General features: G+C 39.9%; 1 protein-coding gene across 1 annotated transcript; it reads left to right on the top strand.

Annotated features, from left to right (window-relative positions):
• Positions 1-2,181: 2,181 nt before the first annotated feature.
• On the top strand, positions 2,182-9,413 carry lbhl (LBH regulator of WNT signaling pathway, like). Its single transcript, XM_069148381.1, has 5 exons — positions 2,182-2,206; positions 2,299-2,497; positions 6,730-6,805; positions 7,268-7,562; positions 9,343-9,413. The coding sequence occupies exons 1-5, from the start codon at positions 2,182-2,184 to the stop codon at positions 9,411-9,413; spliced, it is 666 nt and encodes a 221-aa protein (XP_069004482.1).
• The last annotated feature ends 709 nt before the right edge of the window (positions 9,414-10,122 follow it).

Genomic DNA, 10,122 nt, shown 5'->3' on the forward strand with positions numbered 1-10,122 from the left:
CGTTTAAGTGATGAATTTAATATGAACTAACTAAACAAACAAGTGCATGATGACACATGGTTTTGGTTTTATAATGCATTGCATCAAGATGAAACATACATTTTAGACACTTTAAATTTGAAATGAGAAAATCATGCTGTCACAATTAGGGTGTGAATAAATGAGAGCACAGCTATGACGTAAAATCAGCTTTTACAAAATTTTCATAAATCCCAGAGAAGATTGCATCACTATCATCTCTCACAAATATGTCATTTGAATTCTGACCCCATAAATTAATCGAGACCTTGTCTTTGCGACTCAGATCAACTGAACTGCTAAATGAATGGTTTGATTGGCTGCTGTTATAACTAACTCATGAAACAGAGGGACCACTATCTCTCTATCTAACACATGTCGATGTCCATAAGGCAAGGCAGAGCAAATTACAAATAAAATAAATTTGCTTCTCAATCAACACGTTTAGCATTACAAGTCAAAGTCTAATAGGCATTTCCAAATCCTTTTGCAAATGATAGAAATACAAAAAAAAAAATCTTTAAATTTGACAGCAAAAGGGTCCTTACCTTCTGCAAGGCAGAATCAAGTGAGATGTAATTTTTTTTTACCAGAAGTTGGAAAAACAGGTTGAGTCGAGTGACTGATCAGTAGTTTTGCAGGTTTTGTAGAGTGTCCTGTGATGAAAGCAACATGTTAAAGGCTATGTAAAGATTATGAACTATGGTGGTGACAAAGTTTAGAGGCTGGCAGACGGTTTTCATGGTGTTTCTGAGGTCATGTAGGGTAAACAGAGTGTAACGACACAAACTAAAATTGTTGCCTCATGGCTGTATACTTCTACCAACCAGTCAAGTTGACATCCATGCTTCTCCCAATTCATGTCGGGGTATCTATGCTCACATGTTCGCATGCTTGGCCAGTAAGTCTCATTGTGATACAACAGAAAGTTGAAGCCGTGACAGGAGACAATACTTCAAATATGTACGCTGTTGCAAAGAAGGTATGAATTCTAAAACATGGATGCTTCAAACACAACTTGAATTCTGATAACACAGATAATCTATACAATCACCACAATTTGTAGATGGACAGCCCCACTACTGATGTAGTATCTGATATAAGTGTGAAGTAAGGTCACAATGTCTCCTTCTGCTCCTCAGTTATGGTGTTGAATATTAGACAGAGAACAGGATAGAGGATAGGATGGACAGGAGGTCATGTTGACATTGACCTTGACCTCTGACCTTTGATATATATTACAGATATATTATTACCTGTATATATTTTGTTGTACATATCATAATGGTTTCTCAAATCAAAAGAACAACAGATCAGAAATTTGTTTGTTTGAATGTGAATAAAATAAATTACATAATTTAAAACACTTTAGTTTCGAAAAACAAGTACCGTCCTGATCATGCAGAACAGGCTGATTATAGAACCAACTGTGGACACTAGAAAGTTTTTTATTGGATTCTTCATAGTTTATCATTCATTGAAAAGTCATTCAAGCTCCGCAGGAGAAGAATGTCCTTCGCGTTACACTGGCTTGTTCCATATATAGCCTATTGACTTAGGCTATAGAGGGGATTACGCACTGCTGTTACTAGTGCTCTGTTTGTTTAGCAGTAGTTGCTGCCTGTTATATATATATATATAAATATATAAATATATATATATATATATATATATATATATTTATCCCCTCCCCATGCCTGAGCCCTTGATCCCTCAGCTAATTCCATGAATCGTCCAAATCTAAATCCACTGATGGAGCAACAGCACACACACAGTTGGGAACAGAGAGAGAGGCATGATGGACAAACAGACGAGGCTTGAAAGACAGAAAGAATTATCATGAAAAATTGTGCAAAACTTCTCCATGTTCATCCTGTGAGCATTTGTGCTCCTCTCGAGTTGATTTAAAGTCCATCAACAGAGGGACCATGGGCCATCTGTGTGCCCTTTGTATGTTTCTTTACAGATGCACCAGCGACCCAGTGTGCCAACTCATCAGAGGGGACTGACAAGCCTGGCTGACGTCACCCATCCAGAGTCTGTAATCGAAAGAGACGTTAATCCTGCTCCTCTCCAAAGCCTGGCAGTGGGGTGGGGTGGGACAGGGAGAGCTATTGAGAGAGACATGAGGAAGAAAGTTGGATACAGGAAACCAGGGAGCGCATGTTCTCAGCTCTGACCTGGACAAGTGAGACAGAGGGCCGTCCAGACTGACAAAGGAAGCTAGGCCCACATCCACCTACGGATTATCTGCTAAACTTCTGGGATCCCTCAGGGTAGGGGAACCTACCCACCCAGGCTTCGCCCTGGAGGCCGAAAACCTCAGCGAGGGCTCAGCAGAAGGGGAATGCTGCGGGAGCCCCTCACCTCCTCCTGCACCCCCTCTGGTGTCACCTGTACTCACTGTGGAGGAGCCGGGCTTCACCAGCGTGGAACTGTACCATGAAGGAGAAGACATCTGCTTGACCGCAAGTGAGGGGTAAGATGCTACTGACGTTTATGTGTGTGTAAGTATTTTAAGTAACATTCACATGCAAGAACTGTGGGTTTTTCCCAGGCTGAGTTCCCCCTCATGTTCATGTTATGCAATAGACCACAGAGAAAGTTCACTCCAGATAGAGGTAGATAAATAATTTTATTTCAACAGAGAAGGATCATGAAGATGAAAGGTCAAACAGCATGTTTAGCCAACAGAAGTTAGGACTCTCCATGGAAAGATAGAAACTAGTAGACCAGATGCACAAGGTCCCTTTAGTAGCTGTGCTGGAGCTTTTGATCATTATGGGCAGATAGTCTTCTTCAGGAGTTTATAGGTTGGATGGATTTATAGATGTTTCAACTGCTATTTTTCAGAGAGCTGTAAAAACGTCTCATCCATGTTGCAAAGCGGAGACTAAAAATTGAATCTTGACATTGGAAACAGTTGTTATAATCCATTCAGTAGCAGCTCGTCATTTTTCTCAATAAATATTATAGGGAAAGAGGGGAAAGAATAAATGAGGTCTAATTTATGTTATCTATAGTCCTACCAAGAGGAATAATTATAAAACATTTGGTAGGTGCTGAATCATCATTTGGGCATTTCACAGTAAGAGGACTGCACACATTGAATGAAACAGAAACAACAGCAGATATATTATACATGTGGGAGATTCTGTTGTTTATAGAAACCAACCTCACGTGGTCAAAAATGCATCTAATTGTGTATTTTTTTGTTCTCGTGTTTGGGGTTATTTTAAGTCAAGACAGTAGCTAAGCATTACGATAATGCAGCAAAGCCACAAGAGAAACTACAATCGGTATCAATGCAAGTGGGAAATAAAACATAGAAGTAAAGAGAGATCAAATCTGGAACATTAACTAACTTGGTTGAAATTTTTACCCCGTGTTCTATCTGCACGACAACTGGGTTTATGTTCGAGTGTGAAGAAGATGACCTTTCCTCTGTACAGGAATGCAATAGCATAATGTATAACTATAAGATGTTAATAGTATTTTTTGGGGAGATTTGAATATTCTGAAGGTCATGAGAGGCCAAGAGTGAATAGAGGCTACGAGCCCAATGCACGGTGCTGTCAGGCTTCCTGCCACGAGCCTCCTTTAATGCTGGACCTACAACCGTTTAAATTATAATATAGATGAGTAAAACAGTTATCATAAAACAGGAAATGCTTAAGGACTGCTGCAATGGTGCCTATATATTTCTTCAGCGTGATTTTATTCACTGCATAACCACAGTATATTGTAAAGAAACGTTTGTCTCTTGTCAGGTTGTTGCTCATTAATCAAATTTTTTGTTACAGACTAGGCAAGACCATTCAAATACAAAAAAAGACTCAAAGAAAGAAAGTTGCAAGCAAACAGATTCTGTGATGGAGTCAAATGGAGAAATGCTTCTCAGTTATTTTTCTACCAAGTTTATCATCACAAACGTCAAACCACTCACAGTGAGGTGGCTTTTTTTCAATCTCCCAGTTTCCTCTCCACAATGAATAATCTTAACTGACTGCTAAACTCAGGTCTTGGTTTGACATCTAAATTTAGCAGTGCACTTGGTAGGAATCTGAAAATCCTGATTTAATCTGTAGCTCAAACACATTTTGTAGCAGCAGTCAAACGCAGTGTGGTGTACAAACAACAACTGATTGTTGACTGAGCTAAAACATGAAGGTGTTTAGAGCAAGTGTATATGAGAGGGATTACATGGAGGTTAAGCTTCTTCATCATAATAGCTGCTGAAAGTTTCCATCCCAGGTGGCACACAAACAGCTTAGCGTGACAGTTGTCAACAGCATAATATCAGAAATTGAATTGTGTGACTGCACACATTCACAAGTGGGTCAAAAATGATAGCGTCCTTCTAAAGCTGATCCCATTTAAACGAGAACAGGGCGGCCTCATTTTGACAGCGTTGCAAACTGGCTTAGTGTTTCTTCATTTGTCATATCATCATTGAGCATGTCGATGAGCTTCATTTTTATATGCTTATTCAACAGGAGTATTGATTTGTATAACGTATCAGTGCATGAATTGTGAGTGGCTGGAATATGTGTCAATCATCAGTCAGTCAGGAGGCAGCATTGGAGAGCAGAAAATCCGAACTGCATGTTGCCCATTGCATGTCAGGTGGTCGACTCAAAGTGATAAAACCCATAGTGTCCCCGAACAGGCAGCAGCGGCTGATGGGGAGAGGAGTGCATTTTGTATTACAGTAAATAAGACTCATGAAAGGCAGATGATATGTGCCTTCCTGGGGGAAAGTCCATACTTACCATGAGACTTTAATGGGCAGCACTTGACTGATCTTTAAGAGTTGCTCTTGCGGGAACACACAAAAATGTTTAAACAATAAACACCACTGTGACTCCCAACACACTCAGCGGGTATAACGGCATAACTTAATAATACACCCGTTCACAACAGGACACTGTGTCAGTGGCATGGAAAAAAGGTGGCGTTTAGGCACCAAACGTCCACATGGTTAGGTTTCAGAAAAGGTTTGGGTTAAAAGAAGTAATTTTATGAAAGTAACATTATTTATGTCACAGAAGTCCCTTAACATACGAAAACAACGTCAAAGACGTTATGTTATGTAAGTAACCTACTCACGTTACTTGAAAGCATTTCTTGAGTTTGGTCTCCAAGGTGAAAGTCCTGTGTTTGTCCCATCCGGACCCCGCCCTCCTCCTGTACTTTGTCACATGACCTCCCTCATATGTTTTTGTACTTTTCACACCCAGGCAAAGCAAAACGTGACACTGACAAGTTGTTCTTTAGTTGACTGACGGGTGTATTGCATGCTTTAATGTGATACCGGGTTGCAGTACTGCACACTCAGCTTGACCGTTAATTGAAATTGCCTCTGAAACTCTCAGAACATAAATGTACATCAGCTGGAACATGCGTTCCTCTGAGGCAGACAGCAGTGTGTAATAGCATAAAACAAAAGGAACTATAAAAGGTTTCAAGCTCTAAATACCTCAGAACAACACTAAAAGGTCTTACTCAGTCTCTGTGGGGATGTATTTAGGCACACTGACATCGTATAGCTGTCGACCAAAATATCTCAACCCAACATTTCCAGGAAGATTTCTCAAATAGTTTCAAAACAGTTTGATTTGCCTCCCTGATTTGATGTGACGTGACTGGTGCTGCTGTTTGCAAATACCCAAAGCACCCAAAAGAAGGGTACACAAACAGAAAGGCTGGAGATTAGATCAGTCTTTCAGCTGAAATTTCATTAAAGAGTGAGCAAAATTGAGCAGATTGTGTCATTACACCAGGCAACAAACTGTGATCGGTACTTTTGGAGAGAGGACAAACACAGAGACACTGCAAGAAAAAGAAAGGAGGAGAGAGGGATGAAAAGAGGATTCAGACAGATCCTTGGTCCTTCTTAATCCCTCTGTCGGCTTTTCTGGAGACCATAAACAGATTGAAGTTACGGACACATGCTTGTGAATGTAACCGAAACAAGTGACTTCATCACTGATACTACAGGCTGTTGACCCGGCGGTCTGATAAATGTTATTGAAACACGTGTAACTGAGGTAACTTGTGTGTTCCCAACAGGCTGCAGCTTCTCTGACTCACAGCCCTGTGTGAGAGCCTTTTATTCACTCAGACTCCCAGTCAGGAAACAAAATATCAGCGCCAAACTACATAATCCATTTTGGTATCAAACCCTATTTGAGCTCTGCACTAATCTGGAGTGTGAGTGTGTTTCAGCGTGTGTGTGTGTGTGTGTGTGTGTATTAGGAGATTCACACACTTGCACATACCCACACAGACTGACCAGCTTTGGCCATTGAGATGTGGGGCAGGAAATCTCTGACCAATCAAAAGCCTGGGATGTTTCTGTGATCCTTCTGTAATTCAACTAAAGGGAAAAGGATGCTGCTTCATAGAAAACCAGATGATGTGATTTCAGCCAGTGTTCTTGAAATGTCCAGCTATGGACATCAAGGCCGTGACAGACAAGTCAGATAGACAAGTAGGAGTGAGAATAACGCAGCCGTGTGAGAATCCGGAATTTCCGTTGATCATTTTGTGTTGAATTGACTTGTAACAAAGGTTATAAAGTCTGACCTTGTAAAGTAATACGTCTCTAAAGTCATTATCCCAGAGTTCACATCATTGGGATTTCTGGGATGTTTAATTTTTGTTTCTAGTCTCTAATCTACAGTCATTATGACTGTGTTTCATCTGCAGAGGTATGGAGGAGATGAGCAGTCAAGATACAAACTGCGAAGACATGCAAAGGAAGGACCAAAGATTGCCATTCCAGGTAGGCTCCATCATCACACCGTGACCTGGCTCCTTCAAATAATTATGCAAATTTAGTTTTTTCTTTTAAAACCAGTTTCTCACAAAATGCTTAATAGACAGGACACAACTGCTGATAAGAACAAGGATTAAAAACAAGACAGAATAAGTATACAAAATCCAAGGTATAAACATTGCGTAGGCGTGTGTGTGTGTGTGTGTGTGTGTGTGTGTGTGTGTGTGTGTGTGTGTGTGTGTGTGTGTATGTGTGTGTGTGTGTGTGAGTGTGACTGTGAGTGTGAAAGAAAAAGAGAGAGAAAAAAACAATCTGAGAGATTACCAGTCATTAGTATATACTGTATATGTTATATATATACTAATATAGGTGGGCGAGTGAAACAAATGCAGATTTGCAGATTCTAAATCTGAAGTACTTTGAAGTACAATTTATCTTCTCCGCTCTCAATCTGCTTTTTTCCTCCAGATCTTCCCCGAACCGGTTGAGGTGGTCCTGGGCCCGGAGACCTCCCCGAACAGCCTGGACCACGACCGTGAGAAGGAGCGTCTACCCTCCATTGTTGTGGAGCCCACTGAGGTGAGCGAGGTGGAGAGCGGAGAGCTGCGCTGGCCTCCGGAGAACACGGACATGGACGAGGACGAGGAGGACCTGTTCCTGGAGCAGTGCATCCCACCAGCCAACATTGCAGATTGGGGAGAAGAAGAGGAGGAAGAGGAGACGTCAGTTATACTCAACCAGCAGCAAGGATTGACACTCATTGGTGAGCTGGACATGTTGTCTGCTGCACACTTCCTTTTATAATTAGAAAATAAATAGTTTTAAACATCTTATTGCTCTGCTTGGATGCCTTTAGTTTGGTCAAATATAATAATGCTTTCAGAAATAGTATGGGAAATCCACAAATAGCTGCTGTAATCAGCACTTATTTTTGGTTTTCTGACCATTTAAAATTATAGCTGGAAAAACCAACCAGCAACAGTCACAGTAAATTGTCTCACAGAATCAGCATTTCTACGGCACCTCACTTCCCTAATTTTGTGTGTCACCGAGTGAACTACTACCCAGACTCATGGCCAGATTAAACTCCTAGGAGGCTCCAAAATTTGCTCTTAACCCCCAATATAAATCTCATTTTCATTATTGTCCCCGGGCACTTAGAAACCAACCAGTGCTCAAGAGCTGAAATTATTAGTTTATTAATCAATCACAATTAACTGAAAGAAAATTAATGTGACAGTTTTGAAAATTATGTTTGATCAGAAATGTCAAACGTTCTGTTAAAAAGAAACAATCCGGGCTGTCGCCTTCTCTACCCAGTTGGTAATCCTGCTCTGCCCAGACAGCATGCAGCCTAAAAACTGTTATCAAGCATGATGCTTAAAAAAGGGGGTTTTAGTTCCCACATACTGTAGTAATACACCAGGGAACACTTTCAAAATCCAGGCAACAGTCTAGACAATGGTTAGTATTATGCTAGTACTCGCTGCAAAATCAACTCGCACATATGCATTTTTTTCCTCTTAATCTGTGTTTTGATGGATCATATTCATAAACTGCTTGGGAATTTTCTTTTTTTTTTAAAGCTAAAAAATTATACACCCACTTTTCCACTGCAGTCTACCACGTCAGTGGCTCACCTTGGAGAGAAAAACCACATGCTTAGGTTTAGGAAAATAAAATGCTTGGTTAGGGTCAGGAAATACTTTTAAATCGCTTTCTCATAGACTGTAACCCTGGTGACTTCATCACTGTTGTTCTTGGTCAATAGCCTCCATCTCATTACCTGTGTCAAGTGACCTTTATCTTCTTATTACGCCAGTACCCTCTAGTAGATATATTACACGCTTTGGCATCATACTAGACTGAATAAACAGGGAAATTATAATCAACACCTTGTAGAATATCTAAATCTGTCACTCTTTCAGACTCTACAATCATCATTTTTGCTTTTATTTTGATTTTTTTTTTTTAGTAATATCCAATTTACAAATAGAAAACAATAGAAAAAACATCCTAAAATTTAATTTAGCATTTTGGATGTTTCAGGAACGTATTCAGGAGCAAGATCTCCAAGAAAGCTGATCTTAAAAATACAAGTTGTACACAGTAGTCTGCAATTCCTCCATAAGATTCCTCCAGCTCTGCTGTCACAAGGACAGATACAGGAGATCATTCCTGCCCACTGCAATAAGACTGTACAATAACTCACCTCTGGCAAAATCCATCACAGTACAATAACACTGTTGACTGTGTTTCTTGGTTTGTTTGTATATAATATATATAGATATATAATGTACTGTATATACTGTGCATTTTATATTTTTTACTGCTATTTACTGCTATTTTATTGCTTTTCTATTATTCTATTCTATTCTATTATTTTATTCTATTATTTCTATTATTATCTTATTGCTTCTGAATGCTGCTGTAGCAAAAAAATTTCCCCTCGGGGATTAATAAAGTAAATACCTACCTACCTACCAATGCCAAGGTGACAAAGAAAATAACAATATAAACACAGTGCATTTCTTTTTCTACAGACCTTCAGTCAGATGCATTTAGTGATGACACTCCAACACTTCCACCAAGCAGTGCTCCGGCCTTCAACTGACTTCTGAGAACTCTTCGCCTCAGATGATCGAGTGAGGAAGCATCCTGACAGAAACTCTGGCAACAACAATAACAAAACGATAAGCAGCAACAACTGGGACATTTCTGTTCTCATTTCTATATAATAGAGCCACACACAGACATGCCTGCACATACGAGAACTTGAACAGACACAAAAAAAACAACACTTTTGCAGACACACTAGTCATCTTTCTGACGTTGGTGATTTAAGCAACACGGTGTCGTTTTATTTTTAAAACTTACATGGGACATTTTGCTGACGTCGTGATTTTGAGTTTCATTTCCCATTGTAGTTCCTAAATTCCAAAGTATTGATGGCTAACAGGAGACATTCGGTCACAGCAACAAGTTTTTCTTTCGTTCACATTTTCTTCTTTTCCATTTAATTTCTGTCTCTAATACAGACAACAGTCTATAGAACATCCTCCTCGTAGATCACCATTTTGGCTTTTGAGGATATTTACCTTGTAATAGCTTCAGTATGTAGTCAGCATATTTATCAAAGTGCTGTGAAACATGTTGCCTGTTCTTTGCTCTGACAGGAATTTGTGCTGCATCATAAGATGTGACTTCCCTGGTCAAATTCAGTGATGACGTGGGTTTTTATGTTTGCCCATGAGGCAACCACATCACAAACCAGATGTCTCATTATGACCAATGCTGACTAATGTGGAGATCCTTCAAACCCC

Source organism: Embiotoca jacksoni, unplaced genomic scaffold (genome assembly GCF_022577435.1).
Source record: "Embiotoca jacksoni isolate LCO1_2020_lvr unplaced genomic scaffold, fEmbJac1.0.p SCAF_14, whole genome shotgun sequence".
NCBI classification, from domain to species: Eukaryota; Metazoa; Chordata; class Actinopteri; family Embiotocidae; genus Embiotoca; species Embiotoca jacksoni.

Bases quoted from the DNA above. Each gene is read 5' to 3' on its own strand.
- lbhl (XM_069148381.1), top strand. From the start codon at position 2,182: ATGTTCTCAGCTCTGACCTGGACAA. The intron at 2,207-2,298 runs GTGAGACAGAGG...CCCTCAGGGTAG, and splicing joins CTCAGCTCTGACCTGGACAA to GGGAACCTACCCACCCAGGC. The intron at 7,563-9,342 runs GTGAGCTGGACA...CTTTTTCTACAG, and splicing joins GCAAGGATTGACACTCATTG to ACCTTCAGTCAGATGCATTT.